Source organism: Trichechus manatus, unplaced genomic scaffold (genome assembly GCF_000243295.1).
Source record: "Trichechus manatus latirostris isolate Lorelei unplaced genomic scaffold, TriManLat1.0 scaffold00066, whole genome shotgun sequence".
Lineage (NCBI taxonomy): Eukaryota > Metazoa > Chordata > Mammalia > Sirenia > Trichechidae > Trichechus > Trichechus manatus.
The window spans coordinates 9,129,384-9,157,236 of record NW_004444002.1 but is presented as its reverse complement, the minus strand read 5'-3'; the positions used below and the strand labels follow the sequence as shown (position 1 = coordinate 9,157,236).

Here is a 27,853-nt window from a genome sequence, read left to right as displayed (position 1 = left end):
CAACTTTTAAACTCTGTAGTACAGTATGTACTGCATGTCATGAAATTGCACACAGGGCCTTTTATGTCTCAGCTCTGGGGCCCTTTCTAAGGCTCCAAGGACTCTCAGCATGTGTCCTTCTCCTCCTTAGCTACAATGGATGCTCTGTCCTTTGTAACACTTTTTACTGAAGCTTGCCTATAGTATGGGATAGTGTTCACAGCAAGCACACAGGCCCTTTTCATATTAAGGCTTTTACTGTTAAACCACTATGGGAAACAACTGTGATAACAATTATTCCAAATATGGGGACATTTCAAAGCTTATACAAGTTCCCTACACTATAGTTTTTTAGTCTCTCTGAAATGGTAACTTGAAGCTTTGCTGGGTTTTTGCTAATTTATTCCTGAAAATGGATTTCTCTGAAGCCACATTGAGCATAGGCCATATAGTACCATTTGAGCTGACCCTTCTTCCCGGAATGAATATGATATCAAGGCAGAACAGTAGGTGCTGTCTGACCTCAAGTAGCCAATTTGCATTTCTCACTCATCTCTCTGCTCATAAACGATGTGGACTTTACTTACTTATGCCCAAATTATTCCGGTTTTAAAAATTTCAAGTAACGTTCTTCCTTCAGAGATTTTGAGTTAAATATGTTAACTTTAAATACGGCAAAATCAGAGCTGTTCATTTTTCTTGGAAATGCCTAGCATTCCCATTATGTCATTGTCCACACAGTCATTTCATCTATGCTCCCCATCAGAAGACCACATTGGATTCCTTACTCTAATTGCTTACCAGCTCTTCATAAACCATTCTTTCTCAGTAGCTCACAGATTTGCCCTTTATTACAGGTAAATTCAGCTAGTTAAGTCTCTGGTCATCCTCTGACTCAGTTCCAGTAACCTTTACTTAACTGGCCTCTGCCGGTTTGTAGACAAAGGAACTAACATTTGCCAAGCACCTAACTATGAGCCAGGCACCTTATTGAATTCAGTTGAATTCTCCCAGCAATGCAGGAAAGTGTTGGTGTAGTTTTCTCCATTTGAAACTGTGCCTCAGAGAGGTTAAATGCTTGCTCTGAATCACAGATGTACTCAACGGTAGAGTTGTGATTCAAGCCCAGGTTGTACTGAAAACCTTTTCACTGTTTCCTCTGCACCAAGTCGCCTCTCACTACACCATGCTGCTTTCTGTACTGCCCCCTCTACACGCTATCCTGACTGCTGCAGTGGGTCACCTTCTCTGCCGTTCCATTCATTTTTTAAAAAATAATGTACTGTATTTTGTGATTATAAAAATGATATACGATTGCTGAAGGAAATTTGGAAAATACAGAATAATATTTCCTGTCAATCTTTTTATGTATACATAATTTATTGAGTAGTTGCTATCATACTATATATACAGTTCAGTATCCTGTTACATTTTACTTAACATTATATTGCATTTTGTTATGTCAATAGAAAGAAATCATTGTGAAAATAATTTTAATATAATATTTAGCATAATATTAAATATAAAAATTTAGTATAATATTTCATCCTCTGATGAAATCTTTATATTTATCCTCCTATTGTTGATCATTTAGGTTGTTTCCAATTTTTCATTAATATAATAATGCTAAAATGAAAGTCCCTGTCATAAATCTTTGTGCACATCTCTGATTATTTCCTTAGGATAAATTCCTAGAAGTGGAATTACTGGGTCAAAGGGTATGAACATTTTTAAGGCTCTTGATGCATATTGCCAAATTGCTTTCCAGAAAGGTTGTACCACTTTATACTCCCTGCAGCAGTGTATGAGAGTGCCTGTCTCACCGCCCCCTCGTCAACATTGAGTATTATCATTTTTTTTAATTTCTCATAAAATGGTATTTTGTTGTTTTAATTTGATTACTAGTGAGCTTGAGCATTATTCTTGTGTTTATTAACCATTTGTATTTGTTCTTCTATGAATTGTCTGTTCATTTTTTTTTCTCATATTTTATTGGGGTTAGGGTTTTTCTAATTAATTTGTATGAGATTTCTATATAGTAAGGGTATTAACATTGCATTAATTTTGAAGACTCTTTACTAAATATTGCTGAATTGCCTTCCTAATTTTTCTCATTGCTTACTTATCTGTTTGCCCCTTTTTTCACGATACTGAAATAAACCTTCCCCTTTATCTGTTACTCTCCTTCCCTTTCCTAAACCTTTTCTCTCTTGGTTGATCTTCTTTATTAATCTTCCATAAGCTAATGGGAAGAAAGTAGAGATTTCTGACATCTCACCTCCCCAAATATATTTCAGCTCTCACTCAATTAAAACATTTTCACTGTTATTGTTTTAAAATCTATGATTTATTATTTGCTTAGTTATAAATATGTCTGTGTGATTGTTCTAAGTTTGTTTCTATTGAAATAGACTTTTAGATTAAAAGCTTTAAGTAATATACCTTCTACAGTAATTCATACAGTACAGTATATAGATTAATAGATGCTTAAATATTTTTGAAGATGGAAGAATATTATACAGTAGGGTTTTGTATATGCATGTTAAATTTTTCTTGGTTTCTTAAGGACTCTGGTAATATAATTTGATTTTTCTCTATTTTTCTCCTATTCCCTTTGACAATTAAAAAAAGGAAGCAATAGAGGCCTTTAATGCCCCTAATAGTTGCAAATTCATCTTCATGCTGAGTACCAGGGCTGGAGGTCTCGGAATTAACTTGGCCAGTGCTGATGTGGTTATACTGTACGATTCAGACTGGAATCCACAGGTTGATCTACAAGCTATGGTTAGTAATCTTTCAAGATGTCAGAGATTTATCTTAGGTCCGAATGCTATTGTTATTTTCACTGCACAGAGGCAATTTAAGATAAAATGGTAACAATTTTGGGGAGGCTCTATTGTTGTTAAAATAGATTGTCCAGGAAAACAAAGTTGCAGTGCTAATTGCAAAAACAAACAAGTGAAATGGAAACAAACAAAATCGCACCGCAAATACAGCTGTTATCATGAAACACAAATGTCCATCTTTTTTTCCTCATTCCTGAAGAGTGAAGAGGACACATACATTTGTTTTAATGAAAAGGATTAAAAAGGTAATCTCTCACTATTGTTGTATGTAACAGTTAAATATCTTAAAGTGCCAGAAGGCAGGAAGGGCAGGAAAACTGGATGAATGGGGGAACCCGGGGTGTAAAGGGACAAGGGGAGAGTGCTGACACATTGCGGGGATTGCAGCCAATGTCATAAGACAATTTGTGTATAAATTTTTGAATGAGAAACTAATTTGTGCCGTAAACTCCCACCTAAAGCACAATAAAACTGTTATATCACTACCCCCAAATACGTTGAATTTTGACAGTTTCATAGGGCTCAACCTAATGGAATTATAGAATCCCAAAAGGGTGAGTGACTAAAATGTGGGAACCTTAGTCTTTTTTAAACAATATAGATTATTATATGGTATTTTGATGCATGGGAAAGAATGTATGTAACGTATGTGGAAGTTATAAAACACAGTAGTAAAATGAACATCTGTGAAACCACCCAATAAATCTTAAAATGCTTAGTACAGGCAGTCCTCGAATTACGAACAAGTTCCGTTCTTAAGTCTGTCTTTAAGTCGAATTTGTACATAAGTCAGAACACACAGGTACAGTTCATATCTAACGTCAGTTAGTCAAACGTTTGTCTTAGTATATAGTATATAATGTACTGTTTTATGCATAAAAACATTAAAGAAACACTTCCAGATACACTAAAACATCTTTAGCATAATAATACAGTAATAATAATGTTTTGATGCATATTGGTAATGCTTGTTCCTGTTTGTTATTTCTAACCATTGTTATGTACCTTGAATTTTTAACATAATAGGCTTTACCGGGGTTGGTTTGTAACTACGGGTTGTACCCAAGTCGGTTTGTACACAAGTCGGACGTTCGTAAACCAGGGACTGCCTATACTGAAATTGAGAGAGGTAGGAATTTTAACTTTTGTGATAAAACAGTTGAGAAGAGGAGATAAAAGGTAAGAAAGGAATATATTCCAGGAAAACGTTTACTACTTAAGGACACCATCAGAAATTATCCTACCCCCCCTTTTTAAAAAATTTCTATGAAGCTGTTCTCTTACTTTCACCGTGACAGGTTACCCCATGATATTTCGTGTCATTTCTTGAACTAGAACTACAGCTTTTCACAACGTGACTCACATTTTAAGATAAAGAATACAAAGATGTAATGGGACAATTGCTTTTTGGAAGCAAAGAAAAGTTGTATGCCAGTGAGGCATAACTTAGAAGTCCTTACCTTTCTTTCATAATAGAGAAATGAAAAAAGTTGACCACTGGGACATTTTTAAGTCAACACGCTTTGGAATAATTATTATTACTTTGGCATGGTATTGAACTGCCTGTTTCATATGACTAAATAGGGGTAAGCCTCAGTAAGTTTCGGTGTTACTGAAAAGTGTTAAAGTACAGCTGATCATTCAGGATTTGCTGGTTTGAGTTTGAAATTTCAAGTTTGTGTAGTGTATTAATAGTTCCTTTGCATGGGCTGTGTTGAAACTTTGTCACAGGGCTCTTGTGTTTTTATATTTAGTACAAGGTTGTTTTGAACCTTGTTTCTTTGATCTGTTCTGTCTACTACCTTCCCCCTTCACCTGTTTGCTCTAGCAGCTTGAACCTTGAAAACATTATGCTGAGTGACATTTGTCAGTCACAAAAGGGCAAATATTGTATGATCTCACTTATATGAAATAAGCAAATATATAGAAAGCAAAAATTCTTCGTGGTTACTGGGGGGAAAGGGAGTTTTTGCTTAGGGGGCAATGAGTTTATGTTAATGGTGGTGAAATTATTTGGAAAGGAATAGTGAGAATGCTTGCACAACTTAAAGAATGCAATCAGTGTCACTGAATTATACGTCTAGAAATTGTTGAATTGATGTATATTTTGTTGTGTATATTTTCACCACAATAAGAAAAACATTCCCCCAGCTGTTTTTATGTTATCAGAAGTTGCCACCTGTCACTTTTATCGACTATAAACCATAGAACCAGCTCTAGACCACTATCTAGTAAGGATATTCATATCTCATTAATTTTTAGGACCCTTGACTACATCTCTCTGAACTGCCTCAGTAAGCAGAAGGATGAGATAAAGCAGACTTCTGCCGCCATAGCAACCCTTGCTAACTTTGCCCCTCATAAAACTCTTTGCTAGTTTGGAAGATGTTTGTATTTAGTGGCATAAGTTACTTAGTAACTTAATTCAGAAGCTTTCAACTCCCTCTAGTCCTCATCTTAAAGGAGCTTTGCCATTTGTCCTTCTGGAAATTTCCCATTAATGGTATGGTATAATATTTGCAGATTTCTCTGTTCCCAGGAGTCTCTGAATATTCTTAATATTCATCATCTTTCTTTGAAAGTGGCAGGTCTAGATAAAGAACTAATTTTATTTTCAGACTTTTATAGCATATTATGCCTATACTATAAATTTTATCAGGAAACCTTGGTCGTGTAGTGGTTAAGAGCTACGGCTGTTAACCAAAAGGTCAGTAGTTCGAATCCACCAGGCATTCCTTGGAGACCTTATAGGGCAGTTGTGCTCTGTCCTTTAGGGATGCTGTGAGTCAGAATCGATTCAAGGGCAATGAGTTTTGGTTTGGTTAAAAATTTTATCAAGAATATCCAATAACTTACATTAGAATTTTTTTCTGCTAGGATCGAGCACATCGTATTGGTCAGAAGAAGCCAGTACGTGTATTCCGTCTCATCACTGATAACACTGTTGAAGAAAGGATTGTAGAAAGAGCTGAGATAAAACTGAGACTTGACTCGATTGTCATTCAACAAGGTATTTATACATATAAACTTAAGGAGATGGTTTTTACAAAAAATGCACGTGGTTTTCTTCAAAGGAGGTTACTTTTAATAACAGTTGACCAAATCTGTAAATTTAGTGAGAAGAAAAGGTCCCTTTTGAAAAAATGCCAATTATTGAAAGCTTCCTAGCTTAAACCCTTGCATTCAACATATTGAGAAGATAGTTGAGCATCACTAGCTTATAGTTGAACGTCAGTGGTACGTCTTTTGCAGTTAAATGCAGTACGTAATCTCGGATTCGATCCTCAACCTAGTGAAAGTGGGGCAAGTGGTAGCTAAAAAGGACATTACTGGGAAAATGGACAGAATTTGAAATGTGAGTTATGAATCAGATAATTTTTTTAATCAAGGTTAAATTTGGTTACTGTCTTTATGTAAGAAATTATCCTTGTTTTTTAGGAAATAACCCGCTCAAGTATTCAGGGGTAAAAGAATATCATATCTTTAACTTATTCTCAAAAGAGTAAGGAGTCCCTGGGTGGTACACACAGTTAACTTGCTCAGCTGCTAACCAAAAGCAGGTTTGAGGTTTGAGCCCACTTAGAGGCACCTTGGAAGAAAGGCCTGGTAATCTACTTCTGAAAAATCAGCCATTGAAAACCCTATGGAGCACAGTTCTACTCTGACACACATGGGGTCACCATAGTCAGAGTCAACTTGACAGCAAATGGTTTTAAGGATAAAAATGACAGAATGATAGAGCAAAAGTGCCAAAATGTAAAGGATGTATGGGAATTTCTTGTTTTATTCTTCGAACTTCTTTTGTGAATTTAAAATTATATCCAAAGAAAACATCACTTCCCCGCCAAATAGTATGTCTTTTGAAGTACCTGCTATTATATAGCAGATAAAATGTCTAGTTAAAAATTTTTTTAAATATATATTAGAGGATTCCTTTTCAAAGAGAGAAGTTTGATCTGAAAAATGTTTCTGTCCTTTTGGGTTTTAACTGAATTTTATAGAAGGAAATTAATATTAAAATAAAAAGTATGGTAGAAGAAAAACCTGTAGGGTTGCTCATAAACAAGTATCTTTAAAGCTCACTACTTTTGTGTTCTTATAAAGCTTTACTTATGGTTAAACGGGGTAGTGTCGGATTAGAACTATTACGCTGTGTTTTCTTTAGAATATAATTGAATATATGGGATTTTAAAATTTGTATTATTAGGAAGACTCATTGACCAACAATCTAACAAACTGGCAAAAGAGGAAATGTTACAAATGATACGTCATGGAGCTACCCATGTTTTTGCTTCTAAAGAAAGTGAGCTGACAGATGAAGACATTACAACTATTCTGGAAAGAGGGGAAAAGAAGGTTAGTTAACACGGCATTTAGTTTCTATGATGGGTTTCTTGAAAATTAACATACTTCAGCATACTTATTCTTCTGGCATTGTGCCAAACTACATGTTTCAAGTGACTCATGTTCTCTCTAAGAATTTGTAGGTTTATTTTTCAGGGTGGTTGAGGTTTTTGGGTTTAATTTTTAGTGAGAAAGACTACGAATCAGCAGTTTAAAATTAAGTAACCTTGTACCTCATGCTTATTGAAAATATTGTTAGTACTTACTAAAAAGCCAGGTAATCTTTGTGTTTAACAACATGTATCAGGACTGCTATTTTTTATGACCTGTTTTTGTCCTGGATTAGGAATTGTCTACTGATACATGGTGCTGAACTGAAAACCTGTTGTGAACGTTGCATGAAATATCAAAGCATTATTTGTCAAAGTATAATAAGCTGTTTCAGAATACGTGGGATTTTGTATTGAATTTACCTTTTTCAGAAATTATTATGGATAACTTCAAACATAAGCAAAATAGTATAGTATACTGAGCCCCCGTGTAGTTATCACCCAGTTCCAACAGCCATCAACCAATCCTGCCCCATCCACATCCCCGATTCATTTCTCGCTTTCCTGGATTATTTTGAAGCAAATATCATACATAACATTACAGACGTAAGTATTATGCTATGTATCTTTAAAATATAAGGATTCTTTTAAAAAAAATCATAATAGCATTGTCACACCTGAAAAAACTCAATAGGTTCTTTAATAACATCAAATATCCAGTTAGCATTCAAATTTCCAATTGTCTCATTGTTTTTTTTTACAACTTTTTTTTTTAACAATTGGGGTTAACACAAGGTCTGTACGTTGCAGTCGGTTGATATGTCGTCTAGATCTCTTAATCTGTAGGTTCCCCCTCCATATATGTATTCTTTCCCTTCTAATTCATTTGGTGACAAAACTGGGTTGTTTGCCTTTAGAGTTGCCCACAGTCTGGATTTTGCTAATTCCATCCCCATGGTGCATTTCAACATGTTCATTTATTCAGTACATTTCCTGTAACTTGATTTAATTTATTGGTTGAAAGCCTAAGTGACAGTACTTGGCAAGAACCATTTAAGTAGTTAAAGTTTTTGATACAATTTACATTTATATTTAAGTTTGCTATTAGCATTGCTTTCTTACCTTGTGAATTAGTAGACTGAATATGTCATGTCAAAACGTAACTCTTTAAAAAGGTAGAGAATTCACAGATTTTTATAAGTTTTTCAGTGATAGATTCTAATTTCAATGCATTCAACTCTAGACTGCAGAGATGAATGAACGCTTGCAGAAAATGGGAGAGTCTTCTCTAAGAAATTTTAGAATGGACACTGAACAAAGTTTGTACAAATTTGAAGGAGAAGATTATAGAGAAAAACAGAAGGTAACTTTTACTCCTCAACCATTTAGACTCAAATTAGCATTTCTCCCCATAGCAATTATAAAATAACACTGGTACTTACCTATTACAATACTCTACTATAGAGTGAAATTTGATTTAAGTCAAAAGATCTCATGCTGTAGTTAATATATTTTGCTGGTTTATGATTGTTACCATCATCATTATCATTTTTGCTGCTGCTGCTGCTGCTACTCCTTCTCCTACTACTAATCTTGTTATTGAGAAGCAGTAGAGGATTATGGTTGAGTTCCTAGACTCTGAAGCTGAGATATCAACTCTGTCACTAATTACGTGACCTGGAGTACTCAGTTTTCTGACCTATCAAATGGAGATCCTAGTAGTTGAAGTTTATAGTAGTTGGAGATCATAGAGTTGTTTTTAGGATTAAATGAGTTAATACTCATAAAGTAATTAAAAGAATGCTTGGCACTTAGTAATAAGTTAATGCAATATTATTATTAACATATAGTTACTTAAATGCCAGAAGGACTTTGTTACAGGCCCCTATGGACAAAAGGATTTTGCCGATTCTACCCCATGGTGTCTTTTAACATGTTTATTTACTTGTGCATGGACAAGAAGGGTCCATTGAAAAAATGGAGAGTTCATTAGTTTTTTTTATTTAAACTGAAATTAAGGCTGTAATTTTAAAAACTTTTAATTTTGAAATGACTTTAAACTTAGAGAAAAGTTGCAGAACTAGTACAGAATTCATCTATACCCTTCTCTCAGCTTTCTCTAATGTTAACAACATACGGAATCATAGGACAGTGATCAAAACCAGGGAATTAACACCAGTTTTTCCCTTAATGTCCTTTTTTTTTGTTCCAGGGGACCCAATTCAGGATCCCACATTGCATTTTTGTTGTTGTGTCTCCTTAGTCTCTACCAATCTGTGCCAGTTCCTCAGTCTTTCCTTGTCTTTAATGACCATGACACTTTTGAAGAGTATTGGTCAGTTATTTTGTAGTTGGTCTCTTAGTTTGGGTTTGTCTGATGTTTTCTCATGATTTGATTGAGATTATGCATTTTTGTTCTTGCAAGGATACCACAGAAGGGATGTTATGTCCTTCTCGGTGCATCCTATCATGGTATCTATGATGTCAATATGTCTTATTACGGGTGATGTTAACCTTGATCGCTTGGTTGAGGTGTTATTTGCTGGGTTTCTCCATTGTAAAGGTACCATTTTCCCCTTTATAATTGATAAATATCTTGGAGGAGATACTCCTCAAACTTATACCCACTGATTTTAGCACCTCTTGGTGGAACTTGACTGCAATAGTTAGGGTACTCTTTGCCTAATGGCAATTTTGTATTTCCCTCATTCAACTACATTTATTAATTGGAATTTTTCTGTAAGAGCTGTCCCTTCTCCCTGTTTATTTACTTACTCAGTTATTTATTTAGTGTAGACTCATGGATATTTAGTTTTGAATTATAATCCAAGTCTATCATTATTTATTTTGTTGCTCCAATTGTTCCATAAAGCTGTTACTTTTTTGAACTGACCCAAATGAATTTTATTAAAATAAAAAAAGCTAATTCTTAGGTATTGATTTTACTGAAAATGAGAGGTGAGCCATTTGCAACTAGTATGCTGATGATGCTTTGTTATTGTTATTGCTTCTGATGGTTTTTAGTTTCTTGGTTTATGTCTGGTTGTTCTATCTATAACCTTGACCCAGACTGCTTACATTTTATCCCAGTGAGATGGAGGTGATGGCCTACATTCACAGGGTAGAAATTATCTTCCTAATATGCTTTTTAGATCTCATTATGTGATATGAATTTTATTAATTTTACAATGATTCCTAAAGGCTTATTGGTACTAGGAGTGTTTTATAAAGTGGAAAAATATTAAACAGTGAAGAGTCTAAATATCAGTGGAGCTGCTCGACATTCTTAGAGGAAAATTCAACTTAGTAAATACTTGTCTATTTCGAATATAACAGGTTTTCCTATGTAAAGTGCCTCTAATTCTACTAAAATAATGATGCATAGATATAGAGAAGTTTCAGTAATAATAATTATGATGACTTGCATTTTTATAGTTGAATGTTTGTCAGTAATTGTTCTGTCCAAAATCACATTTTTTCCTGAATAGTCTGAGCTGAGATCATATTTTTTGTTTCTTCATCTTTTGTAGCTAGGTTCTCAAAATAGGTTCAAACTATCTTTTGAAGAGAATTGAAAACCTGAGAGAATATTGTTTGCATGTAAGTCATGGATGTAACTGTATAATGAGATAGATTTTCATATAAGATTTGTCCCACCAGTTTCATTATTTTACAGCCATACCAGGTAAATTAAGTCATCGTGGCTGACATTGATCCTGAATAAATTAAATAAGTTTGTATTAATATACTCCTGTCTAAAACAAACCAAGTCAGTATGATTTTTTCTGTTTTTGAAAGTTCAGGAATTGGCCTTTAATGTTTATTTCAAATTTGAATACCTAGACCTTCAAGCAAGTATATGTTAATTGGCTAAATAATATTACTTTTAAAAAGTTAAACTATTTATTACTTTACTTTTACTCAACTCGAGACAGATAAAACATTGGTTATTTATAAAACACTTTTCCATTACTATCATCTCACGTCAATCCGTCTGAAAAAAAAGCAAGAATTGTTTCACTGCTCTGGGTATTTCTCATTTTACTTAAGCATCACATTATAATATTCATATTTCATAGACAGAGTTAGAAGATACTTTAAAGGTCATTTACTCTAAGCTTTCTTGTAATTAAAAAGCCCTATCATTAGCATCTGGGATAGTTATCCAGTCTCTGAACACTGTGGTTTTGAGAATCTTACTCCTCCCGAGAAATATATTTTACTATTTTATATTCTCTGATTCTCAGAAAACTTCTTATTTGACTTATGAGCTCCTTGAGGGGAGGGATTATTTTATTCATAATTGTATCCCTGGTGCTGACTTGCACATACTACATCTGTTAAGTTATATTGAGTAGCAATCTACTTTCCTGTAACTCTTCACACTGGTTTTAATCTTACGGATCAACAAAGAACTGTGTTCTTTTCTTTTATATGTGATGTTGTTGTTATGTGCTGTCGAGTTGATTCTGACTCATAGCAATCCTATAGGACAGAGTAGAACTGCCTCATAGAGTTTCCAAGGCTATAAATCTTTATGGAAGCTGACTGCCACATCTTTTTCCCACGGAGTGACTGGTGGATTTGAACTGCTGCCCTTCTGGTTAGCAGCCGAGCGCTTAACCATTGTGCCACCAGGGCTCCTTTGTCTATATGATAGATTTTCACATATGGACATGCCATCATTATGTCTCTCTTAAGTCTTTACTTCTCTAGGCACTGGGAGAGTTTGTAGATCTCTAACCATCTTAATCATCTTAGCTTATCATGTACTCAAAATATGATGGCAAGGTTGATCTTATCAACTCTTAGATAAGAACAAATAGAGTTGGAACATTAGTGGTAAAATACTCTGGGAACTCTGTTATAGACTGTATTTTTACGCAAATAACGCACACCTTCTACGTTTGTTTGCCAACTACGCCCTCCTCCCATGAGGTATTTTCATAAGCGCTGCTATGCCAATTTTTTTTTTACGTATTGCTGTAAAAACAAAATTAGCATAGAGCGCTTATGAAAATACCTTGAGTGGGAAGGGCACAGGTTATCAAACAAACATAGAAGGTATGTGTTATTTGTGTAAAGATACGATAGATAGTTGAGTACTAAAATGTAAAAAATGAGGTTATTTTTTCTAATTCATGTAGTTGTCGTCATCCATCCATCCATCTACCCACCCATCCATCCATTCATCCTACAAATATTTATTATGAACCTATTTCATATAAAGGCACTAGGTGAAGCACTGTGAAATCAAGAAAATCATCTGAACTGGAGAAAGCCCGAGACTGTGGCCCCTAGACACCCTTTTAGCTCAGTGGTGAAGTCACTTCCGAGGTTCACTGTTCAGCCGGGGATTGCACAGCCCCATGAAACAAAACGGGACTAATGAGGAACAGCAGTCCAGGGACAAGGATTAGAAGGAAGGAGGGGACAAGAAAGCTGGTGATAGGGAACCCAAGGTTGAAAAGGGACAGTGTTAGCATGTCATGGGGTTGTTAACCATTGTCGTAGAGCAATATGTGTACTAACTGTTTAATGAGAAACTTTGTTCTGCAAACCTTCATTTAAGGTACAAAAAAAAAAAGAATTATCTATGTGAGATCAAATTGACAACAGCAACTCAAAAGGTTTGATGGGAAGCCTAGGGGACAGTGAGTTGAAGATAATGGTGATGGAATAATTTGGAAAAGGATAGTGAGAATAGCAGCACAACTGGAAGAATGTAATCGATGTCACTGAATTGTAGATGTAGAAATTTTTGAAATGGTGTATCTTTGGCTATGTATATTTTCACCAAAAAAAAAAAAAAAAGATTGAGAAGGGAGAGTATTGACATGTCGTGGGGTTGTTAACCAATGTCATAAAACAATATGTGTACTGACTGTTTAATGAGAAACTATTTGTTCCGTAAACCTTCACCTAAAGTACAATAAAAAATAAAAAAAGAAAATCATCTGAACTAGAAAACCATTCTGGTAGGCTCCAGAACCTTGTATTGCCAGTTTTGTCTGCTCACTGTTAAATTGTATTTTTTAGCTGATACTGGAGTAAAATTTTGTAATGCTATCAAATCATTGTTCATATAGCTTTGGATGTTTAATAATACCTTAAGTTTAGCTCTTGGCAGTTTACCTAATGCTTTTACACATATGACCACATTTAATTCTCAAGATAGGTATTATTATTCCCATTTTACAGATGGAGAAAATAATTTCCCCAAAGTTAATGCAACTGCTCAGGTGACAGAGCCAGCATTCAAAACCAGATCTTTCTGATTCCACTGACTTTTCCCACTATACCACAGCTACCTTATCAAAAGGTCTCATTTAAAAATTTTTCTTGGTTTGAAGGGATAGGTAACATATTTCTGTCAGATTGATATTTCTCATTTACCTCTTTCGCCTATTTTCTAATTCACAGTTACCACAGTTACCAGAATCAATGTTACTCTTTCTTCTATATTAACTAACATTTGTTTCTTTAATTTGGTGTAAAATACTAACCAGATTGTACAAATTCTTTTCAATTACTAAGGAAGAACTAATTTTTAAACCTATCTTCCAAAAAACAAAAAGTAAGAAAACCATCTTTGTACCCGAAGTTTGGTATACAGTCAAAAGTTTTGGAACTTTGGAGGTATAATTGTGATTTATGAAGCAAGTTTTGGTTCTTTCTAGTGGCTTTGGTCTTTTTACATTTCTGAAACTTGATGTGCTTTACTGTTATGAAACAGTTTGGAGTAATTAAACCCTTCGTTCTTGTTTGTTGTGTGTAGCTTGGTATGGTGGAATGGATTGAACCTCCTAAACGAGAACGCAAAGCAAACTATGCAGTGGATGCCTACTTTAGAGAGGCTTTACGTGTCAGTGAGCCAAAGGCCCCAAAGGTAAAACAGTATGAGGCCAGTTTTTATGTCCTACGATAGAATTATCTTGTAACATGATCTTGGATTCAGATTTATGCATTACCATCGCCTAATCATTAACAAAAAATAGTTCCATCGATTCTGACTCGTAGTGACCCTATAGGACAGAGTAGAACTGCCCCATAGGGTTCCCAGGGAGTGGCTGGTGAATTCAAACTGTCAACCTTTCGGTTAGCAGCCTGAGTTCTTAACCACTGTGCCACCAGGGCTCCTTGCCAAATCATAGTCACTAAAATATAACAACAATATAGAAAAGTACTTGAGATAGCACAGCCGTATAGATGGATTTCATTGTATTTATTTCTCCGTATGTAAAATAAATCATAAAATATAAGTATGCTCACTTCATGCACTAAAAACAAATAAACATATGTAATGCATTTTTTTCCCACAGGCCCCACGACCTCCAAAACAACCAAATGTTCAGGATTTTCAATTTTTCCCACCACGTTTATTCGAGCTCCTGGAGAAGGAAATTCTGTATTATCGGAAGACAATAGGTTACAAGGTAATTTTAAAAAAACTTAGGTTAGTATAATAAAATCTTAAACTAATGTAATCTATTAAACTAGACTAGAATGTGTTCCATTTTAATGTAAGAGTAAATCAAAATAGTGGTGTTTTGAAAACCAAAGAGGAGGTTTAACTAGAAGTAAAACATTAAACTACTGAGTCACCAATAGAATATCACTAAATGGAATTAATGTAGAATTATCCAGTACTTCAAAATAGTAATAATAATGTATATTTAATAATACTAGTGCTTGAACAGTCAAAGTATATGTAGGAAGAAAAATCAGTACATGCTTAATTAGAAGTGAATGTATGACATATGATAGGAAATTTTTGACCATTTTCTTTAATATGACCAGAAAATAGTATTTTTGGAGAGATTGGAACTCTTTAACATTGCTGATGGGAATGTAAAGTGGTACAACCATTGTGAAAAATGGTATGGCGCTTCCTCAGAAAGCTAAAAATAGAAATACCATATGATCCAGCAATCCCACTCCCAGGAATATATCCTAGAGAAAAAAGAGCCGTCACATGAATAGGTATATGCACACCCGTGTTCATTGCAGCATTATTCACAATAGCAATAAGATGGAAACAACCTGAGTGCCCATCAACAAATGAATAGATTAAGAAACTGGTGCATACACACAATGGAACACTACCCAACGATAAAGAATAATGACAAATCCACAAAACATGTCACAACACGGATGAATTTGGAGGGCATTATGCTGAGTGAAGTAAGTCGATCACAAAAGGAAAAATACTGTACGAGACCACTACTATAAAGTAACAACAAAAGGTTTACACACTGAAAAAAAAGCAAAGAATATTCTTTGAAGGTTACCAGGGATGGGACGGGGAGGGAGGGAAAATTACCAAATAGAAGATGCGTGTTAGTATTGGTGAAGGGAAAGGCAGTACACAATATGGGAGAAGTCAGCACAACTTGACCGAGGCAAGAGAGGACACTGACAGAACACAAGAATAAAGGGCATCTATGGTAACTACTATAGCATAGACAATCCTGCAACAATAGTATTAACAAACAATAATTTACAAATGGATACGTAGATAGATACGCCAAGAGGTGTAGGAGGGTGTAAGGGAGCACATCCACCAGCTGATAGAGGTTTGGTGTTGGATATTTCTACATACATGACTGGGTGCTCCTCACATATTAATATAGAAAATAGAGCACCCAAGGGGCACAGTCAGGGAAACATTTAGACATAACCAAACACCTCGCAGGAAGAAGTTCCTAGGCTCAGAGGCAAAGGACCATAGACTCGCGGGACTTCTACATCAGTTGGCACAACACAGTTCATAAAGACAGTGTTCTGCATCCTACTTTGGTGAGTAGCATCTGGGGTTTTAAAAGCTTGCCAGTGGCCATCTAAGATACAATTATTGGCCTCTTCCTGTCTGGAGCAAAGGAGAATGAAGAAAACCAAAGACTCAAGGGAGCAATTAGTCTGAAGGACTAATGGACCACATGAACCACAGCCTACACAACCCCGAGACCAGAAGAACTAGATGGTGTACCCAGCTACCACTACCAACCACTCTGACTAGGATCACAACAGAGGGTCCCAGACAGAGTGGGAGAAAAATGTAGAACAAAAAATCAAATTCACAGGAAAGATCAAGCTCATTGGTCTGACAGAGACTGGAGGAACCCTGGAAACTTAACCCCCGAGGCCCTTAAGACACCCTTCTAACCTGGGGCTGAAGCCCTTCCCGAGACCACCTTCCAGCCAAACAGTAGACAAGCCTATAAAATAATAACACCCGAGAGGAAGTGCTGCTTAGAGCAATTAATTATACGAGATCATAAGGGTAATATTTGCCCAAAAGCAAAGATGAGAAGGCAGGAAGGGGTAGAAAATCTAGATGAAAGGAAATGGGGAACCCAGGGCATAAATGGGGTGAGTGCTGACGCATTGTGGGGAATGAAACCAATGTCATGAAACACTTTATGTACAAACTATATTGGCTGGGACTCTGATTTGCTCTGTAAACTCTCACCTAATGTACAATAAAAAGAAAAAAGAAAAAAAATAGTATTTGTGTATTTATTGCTCACAGGTTGATGAAAGCCCTGTTGGTAGATAGTAGCTTGTGGTCACTTAGGTGTTAAACATTATAATGAATTATATAATTTTTAAAATGATCTTTTGGAATTCAGAATGATTGTTTATCTAAGGTATTTAGGATCCCATTTTTTAGTGAGTGAAATTTTGTCACACTTAATCTATCACATGGAGGTGTTAAGCATACCAAATTATTTCTGTATGTTGAAATTGTCTTCCTAGTGAATGGAGAGAAATGGAGAAATGACCAGTGGTATAATAATCAGTAGTATAAGCAGAAGTATAAGAATATTAACACACTTGTGATTTTATAAAGGTTTCTGTTTTATGAATTGGAAGCTGTATTTTTAAAATTTGTTTTGTGAACCTTTATCACAGTTGAAACTATGTATGACCAGTTGCCATTTTGTTTAGTAACTGTTACGTACCTAGAAAAGCTCCATGTATATTAGATATGTAATAATCCGTGTGTATTTTGGAACTAGATTGGCTCTCTAGAGTGTTTCTACTACTTGTCCAGAGTGGCAGCATTGCTGTTTGAAACAGAGCAAAAAGCCTTGCTTGCTATTTATGTATCAAAGTTAAAAAACATATAAATAAAAACAAGAAACTTAAGGTGAACATAAGTGGTTAGTTATAATCTAGTTAGGGAACTGTGATTAAATTTGAATGTATTTAAACCAACAGAACTGGATAAAATTCCTTCTTAGGAAGTTGTAGAAGAGTAATGTAACCATGGTTCAACTTTCAGACCAGGCATAAAACCAGTTTCAAAGAAAGTGAAAAGAGTGATATACCAGAAGAAACAGGCAAGTTATAGGTTCAAACTGCAAAATAAAAATAGTAAAATTAATAATATAGTAGTTAATAAGATTTCATGAGGTAAGCAAAAATATATATTATCTCATTAAGGTTTATAATAATTTGAGGTTTAGAACCTTATAGCCTTTCTAGGTTGCGTTAATGAGGTTGAATTTTATCTTTAGAGCAAAGGAAAAGCATTGACATGTTTTTAAGGCAGAGGGTGGGGTGGGGGTGAAATGACAATAATAGCAGCTACTTATTTAGTCCTTACTTGTTAAGTTCTTTATAAATATTAACTCATTATCCTCCTAACAGTGCTGGAGTGACAGACATCCTATTTTACGGATGAGGACACTGAGGCACAGAGAGGTTGAGTGACTTGCCCCAAATACTTTGCTCAAGGTCATACAACTTAGTAGAGTGTGATCAGATTTACGTCCACTCTGGCTGCTATGCAGGGAATGGAATTAATGGAATTAATTATTTTAGTGAGATTTGAAAGGAGAATTAATTGAAATGTTAGACCTCAGATAGTAATAAACCAAATACTTGTGTAGAGCATTTTATAATTTGGGAAATGCTTTCACACATGCTCTATTTGATTCCTAACAACCCTCTGAGGTAGGTATTATTATCACCTCCATATAACAAGTTCAGAGAGGTTCAGTGACTTGTTCAAGGTCACGTGGCTAACAAGGTTGCCTTGGGTGCTGATCTTGAACCGAGTTTCTCAGTATTCAAATGCTGTGCTCTTTCCACTCAGACATCCTGAGCTATTTCTGCATCTGATATAACCCTGGCTTTTTCTGCAGTCCTAAATAAGGACTGTGTTTACAATGGTGTGACATGTCATTTGGGAGGTGGGCCAAGTGGTAGTCAAGTAGCAGCAATAAAAAAAAATCACCTCTGATGATATAAATGTCTTTGCTCCCTCACTGGAGGTACTGAGATTTTGTCCCTGTGAAAATTACAGTGCCCACCACATCCTGGCCGCAGCTCTGGTTTTAATGTACGCAGTACCTTTCATTACAGGCAGTTTGTGGTTAGGAGTGAGATCTTACAGTGACTGGTTGGGTGGTAGCCAACTGGCAGGAGATGGAAGAGAGAGAAAACCACAGAAGAGGGAGGAATGAAGGGGCAGCTCTGAAGGGTGATAGGAGGAGGGAGAAGGAAGATGTAAGAAGAGCTGAAGGGGATGAGTGGGGAGAGGGAATATGGCATGGAATTCTTGCTATTGCACCATACTGTTTTCACTTCCTTGCCTCAGAGGAAGGAGGGACAGGAGAGGGAGAATGAGAGAAAGGAGGACATTTTTTCACTTAATACTTATTTACTGAGCACTGCTCTGTGCCACGTCCTGTGCCAAGTACTAGAGATACAGCGGTGAATAAGACAAAGTCCCTCACCTTGTGGAACTTACATTCTAATGCTGGAGACAGACATTAGACAGATACTACAGTGTATTATGCTGGTATTTGTGAGGTTATGTGCTGACAAAGGATGCTCTGAGAGAGTATAACATGGGTGTCTAATGTGAACTAGGAAATCAGAGAAGTGTCCCTAGGGAACTGTTGCTTAAGCTGAGGTCACAGAGATGAGTAGGAATCAGCCAACTGAAGTATAGGAGAGAAAAGCCCAGCCAGAAGGAACCACATGTGCAAAGGTCAGGTAGGAAGGAGGATGGCCCCTTGGAACGAAAAGGCCAGTGGTGCAGGATAACAATGGCTTGAGATGAGGCTCCTGAGTAGGTGGAGGCAGATCATGTAGAGCCTTTATAAAAAACAAAATAAGCCCGTTGCTGTCGAGTCAGTTCCGACTCATGGCAACCCCATATGTTACAGAGTAGAACTGCTCCATAGGGTTTTCAAAGCTGTAATCTTTATGGAAGCAGATCACCAGGCCTTTCTTCCATGGTGCCGCCAACCTTTTGGTTAGGTGCAAACCGTGCACCACCTAAGGACCTTATAGCCTTTCTAGGTTGCGTTAATGAGGTTGAATTTTATCTTTAGAGCAAAGGAAAAGCATTGACATGTTTTTAAGGCAGAGGGTGGGGGTGGGGGTGAAATGACAATAATAGCAGCTACTTATTTAGTCCTTACTTGTTAAGTTCTTTATAAATATTAACTCATTATCCTCCTAACAGTGCTGGCGTGACAGACATCCTATTTTACGGATGAGGACACTGAGGCACAGAGAGGTTGAGTGACTTGCCCCAAATACTTTGCTCAAGGTCATACAACTTAGTAGAGTGTGATCAGATTTACGTCCACTCTGGCTGCTATGCAGGGAATGGAAGGCATTTATCCAGGGAAACCAACCGCAAGGCTGTTGAAGTATCAGAGACAGAGAAGATGGTGGAGGCTTGGACGATGATGGCGTTGATGGCAGTCTAAGGAGAACCGATCCCCTACACGTCCGCTCCTGGATTGCCTCTGTATTGGCTTAAGACTTGCCTTGTTCCTTCCTATGCATATTTATCTGAGGATTTACAAGACAAATAAGAATACGTTCTGGTTATTGGTTCTTTCTGCACCTTGTCTCGTTCGTTCTTTATCAGGAACTACGGACCTGAGCTAAGGTTTTTGAGGCCAGAGTAATGTTAATCATCTGCAAAGCTTGTTTTCAAGGATAATGTGATACAGATCCATTAGATGGATCTTCTCAAGGGATATCTAGCATTTTTTTTTTGTTTTTTTGGGTTTTTTTTGCCCATACCTTCAGAAAACTCACCAGGCTCACGAACTGAATGGAACAATAGTTTATTCTCAGATCAACAAACCTGCTATAATGCAGTTACCTGTATTCTATACACATAGTCAGGTTCTCAAAAAGGAACTCCTTTCCACTTTTCTGACTAAATGGTTGTTAGTCAAAGGGAGTGAGGTGTTGGCTATAGCTGGGGGCACTGTAGTGTGCGGTAACATTTTGAGTCCCTGTAGTCTTATTCTGTAAATGATTTGGGGTGGGGGCTACTGTGAGGCTTAGTAGTGTTGAAGCAGTTAGTAAAGAACATTTTTCTTGAGGGCCTGCATATTTCCTTTTTTATTTTCTATTTTGTTCCCCCCACCCCCACCCCCAATATTCAGCATAAGGACACAGCAGCACTACTGATAAGATCTGGAGTTAAAGGGTTTTGTTTTATTTGAGGGTGAGGGAAGCATTTGTTTTGCCCTGACCGCTTGGTGGATAGCAGTGCAGTATATGCCAATTATTCCCTCTAGCTAAGCTTTGGCCTTGTTGGAATTTAGACATTTTCAGAAGCTTCCTTGCTCTTGGACTTAAACGAGTTGCTATTTAATGCACTTAATGAGTTCTTCACTAAAATCTTAATACTGGAAGAGGATGACTTAACTGAAATTTCAATTGCAGAATTAACCAAAACCTGGACTAACAGTTCCATTGAATCTAAGACATGAAGTAAGAGTTTTGCCATATTCGAAGCTGAAGAAGGCAGTAGAACATTCTGACATTTTTCCCCAATAAAAAATTATTTAGGGACAGATAGAAACATACGACAAATGGAAGAAGTTGCAAAATCTTTGTGAGTTTTGGTAATGTATTATTGTAGGCCACCTATTTTAAAGTAGAACTAAAATGAGGTAAGCTGATTTCAACTTACTACTTTCATTTTGTGTGCCGTCACGTTTAATTCAGTATTCCATATTTCTATGAAGCACTTGTGAAAACTCCATCTAAGAAACAAGACCAAAAAAAGTTTTTCACTTCTCTATGAAACATAGCTCTTAATCATATATTGCTTAGGGTCTGACCAGAAATCCAAATAATTAATAATTGAGAATTTTCCTTTCGAAAGCTAGCTTTTTATGTATTGTGGCTTTATGATATGTTTATGAAGACCATGCTAAGACATACAATAGGAATACCTGAGATACCTTGTAGATATCTGTTGAGTACTATTGGTCTGTAAGTGTCTCACTTAGTTTGGACATGTTATCAGGAGGGATCAGAGTTTAGTGAAAGTATATGGACTGCCAGAAGGTCGAACAAGTCTGTCTTGGAAGAAGTACAGCCAGAATGCTCCTTCCAAGTATGGCAAGACTTGGTCTCATGTACTTTGGACATGTTATCAGGAGGGACCAGTCCCTGGAGAAGGACATTATGCTTGGTAAAGTAGAGGGTCAGTGAAAGAGAGGAAGACCCTCAAAGAGATGGACTGACACAGTGGCTGCAACAATGGGCTCAAACATTGTAATGATTGTGTAGATGGTGCAGGATGGGGTAGTGTTTCGTTCTGTGGTACATAGTGTCACCATGAGTCGGAATCGACTCAACGGCACCTAACAACAACAACACTATTGGTCTATAATTTATCTACTTGATTCTTATATAGCACTTTGAACTCACTCCATGAAGCTTAATGCCGATGAGACCCTCAGGAAGTAAAACTTGATGATTACCTCTTTAAAATGGTAAATATTGAGGAGTTTTTTTTTTTTTGGTAGGAAGAGATATAAGAATTTTAATCTGATTCAAAAAATTTTAGCAGCTGTGTGTTTGAGTAATTTCTAGAATTAAAATAGTAAATGTAAGATCGATGAAGTCATTTTTAAGTTTTACTGTGTTAAAAATATGACCAGTGGCTGTGGAAAATAATTTGCAGTGGATCCTAAAATCTGATGCTACGATATAATATTCTGATTTTGTTTTTTGGTTTTGGGCTATGATGAGGAAAGCTGCTATGAACATTCTTGGAAAAGTCTTCGCATAGATATGTTTTCATTTCCTTGGGTAAATAACTAGAAATGGAATTGCTGGTATGCCTATAATTTTAAAATTGAACTTATCTATTGAAAAAAAGCTATTTTTAATCACGCTTACCACTGAACTACATTTTATTTTTAATTTACGCCTTCTTTTCCATTTTCATTTGCCACCATCCTAGGCCAGGTGATCATACCTCATTTCTAGATTACGAAAGTTTAGTTGATTCTCTTGCCCTAGTCATTTCCCCACTTCAGTCCATCCTGCACAAGACTTACAGGTGAAAACACTGCTTTTTGACACTTTACTCCTTTGTTCAAAAATCTACAATCGCTTGCTGTTGCCTACTGTATAGTTTCAAGGCCCTCTAAATCTGTCTCTACATGGCCTTATTTCTTATCCCTTCTCAACTTAAAATCTGTATGCTCCTTCCTGTACACATCTGCCTTCATGTTGCTCCAGCCTAGAATACCGTTCTTCTTATCTCCATCTTGCCAAATCCTTTGGGTTCTTAAGGTACAGCTCAGAATTCCACATCAAGGACCCATGTACTTCTTTTATATTCCTGTCAGTACCTATCATAGTGCTATGAACATAATAAGACGTTTAATCAATACTTTTTAAGTTGTCTGGTATTGATGATTACAAATGAATCTATTTTTTCAGTATATCTTTTTATTGCCCAGTTAGTAGGTTTTATATTTGAAGAACTATTAGATAACAATAGTTCTTAAAAATATTTTTTAAGTTACAATGATACAGTTTCCAACTCTGAAATATGTATAACAATTAGAAAAAATGTACTATGATAAACCTGTTGTCATTGAGTTGATTCCAACTCATAGTGACCTTATAGGACAGAGTAGAACTGCCCTATAGGGTTTCCAAGGAGCAGCTGATGGATTCAAACTGCCAACCTTTTTGTTAGCAGCCATAGCTCTTAACCAGTACGCCACCAGGGCTCCTGTACTGTGATACATTGTAGTAAAATCATGACTGTGACACCTCGAGAGAATGAGTCATTTATGATAGGTGTGCATTCCAAATAGTGGAAGGCTTACTGCCCACCCTTTTATTTTCATGCTTAATGGAATGCTTTAAAATGTATGGTACAGGTTGTGTTATATACCTACCCTCTTAAGTGAATGTGCTGCACTCTAGCTCTGGGTGCACGTAGAGATGGGATGAGGCTTTGGGCCAAGTGACTTAGTTTATCATTGCGAACAGGGAATGCTGCTCCATACTGCTGAACTGGCTAGTTGTATATGTTCACTGTGACACACTGAGGCCCCTGAGGCTACAGTTTTGAGACACAGGTGACTGTATACTTTCTTGGAGAGCTGAGCTTATGTTCTCAGTCTTTTGAATTTGAACTCTCTTCTTAGTTGTCAGGGGCCCTGGTGGCGCAGTGGTTAAGAGCTTGGCTGGCAGTTCAAATCCACCAGCTGCTCCTTGGAAACCCTATGGGGGCAGTTCTACTCTGTCCTATAAGGTCGCTATGAGTTGGAACCAACTTGATGGCAACGAGTTTGGTTTGTTTTTGGTTCTCAGTTGTCAGTGTATTTATAACTCTGTACTAAACAGCTTTTATCACTTTTGCTGGTCACTGCTGTGTTTTTCACTTGACTGCTGATTCCATTACTGTTTGTGTACTCCGCTACTCCCTTGCTTCTTACGTTCTCTCCTTATAGTCTCTACTTCCTTATTACTGTTATTATTTGGCTTCTTCATTATCCTCTCACTTCTTCCAGACTTCCAGTTTTCGTATGAAGATGCTGTCTCTTTACGTACTTCAGCAGGCAGCAAAAGGACTCCTTTCTTTTTGCACGTTGAACCGATTGGAGATTTGGATGTAATCTTTAGATGCATTGCCACTTCTCTTCCCTCGTCTATATTGCTGGGTGGAGGTGGTATTTTTTTTCATTTACTGCCAAACTTTTTGTTTGCTTATGCTGGGCTTGAAATTTTATTGTATAATGTTGGTATTGAGGATAATGATTTTATTCAGTTATTACTATGTATTAACAGTATTATAGGGATATATTTTTTCCACAGTGTAATCAAATCTAGGATACAGTGTGGCATTTACTAATAAGGTTTAATTCTACAATACTATATGGCCCATTTAAGAATGGGTTTTATTTTGGTGACAACATGGTAGCAAAATGTGGAGAGGACCATGTGTCATTCTGGTATGACTTTATATTTATGGTTGAAATAATTCTGGAGATTGATGTGCATATGCACCCTTAATAATTAAGTTTTCTTAACAATTTATTCATAACTTCTCTATTGATTTATAGGTCCCAAAGAATCCTGACATCCCGAATCCAGTTCTGGCTCAAAGAGAGGAGCAAAAAAAGATTGATGGAGCTGAACCTCTTACAGTAGAAGAGACTGATGAAAAAGAAAAACTTCTCACACAAGTAAACTATTTTAACTGGCTGAAATATTTCTGGGTAACCAATAGAAAAGAGAAAGTACAGATGACACTTAACCTTTGAAAATATTTTTTCTTTTTTGAATGTAAAATATATATATAACAAAACATTTGCTAATTCAACAATTTTTACATGGATACTTCAGAGATTACACTTACTTTTAAATGTATAAGCCTAGTATCCTGATTTGACATGCCAACAAAACTCAGGGCTATTTTGTACATACATATTTAGACCAGGTCTCTATTGTTTATCCCTTTTATAGAATAAGCTCTTTTGCAAATACTGGAAAATACACATATGGAAAATATAAGCATCGATTAATAGAAATAAAACATATTTTACCAGTTGTAATATGGTCAGTCCACATTTGGAGTCTTGGTAGACAATAGTTACTAATATATTCTTGGAAGTTTAAAATTTAATACTTTTGTCAATTTATGTGAACTATCCGCTAAGATTGTAGTCTACTCATCTTTTACTTGGTAAATAATTTTGTAATTCTCAAAATGTCTTTTACCCTTTCATGGAAAGAACTTTAATACAACTATGAGAGATTTCTAAAAATTTTTAAGGTGATTGTGATATAACTGACTATGCAAAGGCATCCGACTGTGTGGATCATAACAAATTATGGATAGCGTTGTGAAGAATGGGAATTCCAGAACACTTAATTGTGCTCGTGAGGAACCTGTACATAGATCAAGAGGCAGTCATTCGAACAGAACAAGGAGATACCACGTGATTTAAAGTCAGGAAACGTGTGCTTCAGGGTTGTATCCTTTCACCATACTTATTCGGTATGTATGCTGAGCAAATAATCCAAGAAGCTGAACTATATGAAGAAGAGCGAGGCATCAGAATTGGAGGAAGACTCCTTCATAACCTGTGATACGCAGATGACACAACCTTGCTTGCTGAAAGTGAAGAGAACTTGAAGCACTTACTGATGAAGATCAAAGACCACAGCCTTCCGTATGGATTACACCTCAACATAAAGAAAATAAAAATCCTAACAACTGGACCAGTAAGCAAGATCATGATAAATGGGAAAATATTGAAGTTGTCAAGGATTTCATTTTACTTGGATCCACAATCAACGCCCATGGAAGCAGCAGTCAGGAAATCAAAAGACGCATTGTATAGGGCAAATCTGCTGCAAAAGACTTCTTTAAAGTGTTAAAAACTAAAGATGTCAATTTGAAGACTAAGGTGTGCCTGACCTGAGCCATGGTGTTTTCAGCTGCCTCTTATGCATGAGAAAGCTGGACAATGAATAGGGAAGACCAAAGAAGAATTGATGACTTTGAATTATGTGTTGGTGAGGAATACTGAATATACATGGACTGCCAGAAGATCGAATCAATCTGTCTCGGAAGAAGTACAACCATAATGCTCCTTAGAAGCAAAGGTGGCGAGACTTCATCTCACGTACTTTGGACATGCTATCAGGAGGGATCAATCCCTGGAGAGGGACATCATGCTTGGTAAAGTAGAGGGTCAGCAAAAAAGAGGAAGACCCTCAACAGGATAGATTGACACAGTGGCTGCAACAATGGCTCAAACACAGCAACAATTGTGAGGATGGCATAGGACTAGGCAGTGTTTCGTTCTGTTATACATAGGGTCGATATGAGTAGAAACCGACTCGATGGCACCTAACAACAACGTGGTATAATTAAAAGCTGTTGTTAGTTACCATTGGATCAGTTCAGACTCATGGTGACCCCATGTGTTACAGAGTAGAACTGCTTCATAGGCTGTAATCTTTACTGAAGCAGATTGCCAGGTCTATCTTCTGTGGTGCTGCTGGTTGGGTTCGAACTGCCAATCTTTAAGTTAGCAGTTGAGCGCAAACCATTTGTGCCACCTAAGGACCTATAATTAAAAACTAATAATTATTAAATAGAGATTGTTTCCATTTGAACAAAATATTAATGTCTTTAGGTCATTGTTGCTGTAATGAGGTGTGTGAGTGTCATACTTCCAAAATAAACTGTGGAAGATAAAGTTTCAGCGTAAAAGGCCCTTGCAAAATAATAAATGTATATTGTATGACATCTTAGTACAGAAAGTTGCTAGTAAGATTTACTTATTCAATACATTTTTTTGAGCAACGTGCAACGCACAGTGCTAGGAAATTTTCCTTGTTAATTATTTAAATATAGTTTTTGTATTAACGTGTTATTTATTATATAGGTCTTCTCTTTGTTGTAACATTTAATTTTGGTTGAATGAATTTTTAAAAATTACATTCACAATTTTTTGAGCCAAATGCCTGGAAGCCAAAGTTTAACTTGTAAATATAATTACAGTTGGTTGAATATTAGAATTTACCACGGAATAAAGCAAAATATTTAAATATTCATGTTTTATCTTCAAAATTTATTTCCTGAACACTAAAATAAAGTTACAGTCTTCGAATGCTACTTGGCTTGCAGTATATTGTGAAGGTATAGTGTATTGTGAATATATAATCTTAACCCAGAAATTAGTTTGCTATTAGAAGTATAATCTTTTTTTTTTTTTTTTTTGTCCCTCCTAATAGTTAGGAAACCCTGGTGGCATAGTGGTTAAGTGCTATGGCTGCTAACCAAAAGGTGGGCAGTTTGATTGAATTAAAGATCATTTTAAATCATCTTTCTTTACTGCCCTAAATAATCTTTTAAAAAATCATAGCAGTACAAAGGAACAAAAGTGGGTCATCTGAAATCTTGATCAACTAAAGGCCAGGGATTGAATTTTGCAATTTCTAGGGTATCACATTTTATGTGGGTTGCAGCATGAGCGTGGACAACATATTCTTGCTTTTGTGGCTTCATAGACATGCTAGTAACACCAAAGATCCTTAAAACACAGGTTGGTTACCTGTACAAGGAAAGGTCATGGAAGCCCAATAGACACATCCAAACTCCCTGAGGGACGGAATTGCTGGGTGGAGGGCTGTGGGGACCACGGTCTTGGGGAACATCTAGCTCAATTGGCATGACACAGCTTATAAAGACAATGCGCTACATTCTTCCTTGGTGAGTAGCGTCTAGGGTCTTAAAAGCTTGTGAGCGGCCATCTAAGATACTCCACTGGTCTCATCCCTTCGGGAGCAAGGGAGAATGAAGAGAACAGGATACAA

General features: G+C 36.3%; 1 protein-coding gene across 3 annotated transcripts in view; it reads left to right on the top strand.

Annotated features, from left to right (window-relative positions):
* SMARCA1 (SWI/SNF related, matrix associated, actin dependent regulator of chromatin, subfamily a, member 1) overlaps nt 1–27,853 on the top strand; it is a 71,747-nt gene that overhangs the window by 24,506 nt on the left and 19,388 nt on the right. For 2 of the 3 annotated variants that reach the window (XM_004379600.2, XM_004379602.2), the window contains exons 13-20: nt 1,662–1,697; nt 2,611–2,763; nt 5,703–5,835; nt 7,033–7,181; nt 8,463–8,582; nt 13,998–14,108; nt 14,542–14,655; nt 24,586–24,708. In XM_004379600.2, coding sequence (XP_004379657.1) covers nt 1,662–1,697; nt 2,611–2,763; nt 5,703–5,835; nt 7,033–7,181; nt 8,463–8,582; nt 13,998–14,108; nt 14,542–14,655; nt 24,586–24,708 — 939 coding nt within the window. The remainder of the gene's footprint in view (nt 1–1,661; nt 1,698–2,610; nt 2,764–5,702; nt 5,836–7,032; nt 7,182–8,462; nt 8,583–13,997; nt 14,109–14,541; nt 14,656–24,585; nt 24,709–27,853) is intronic. The other variant, XM_004379601.2, reaches the window with a different exon arrangement.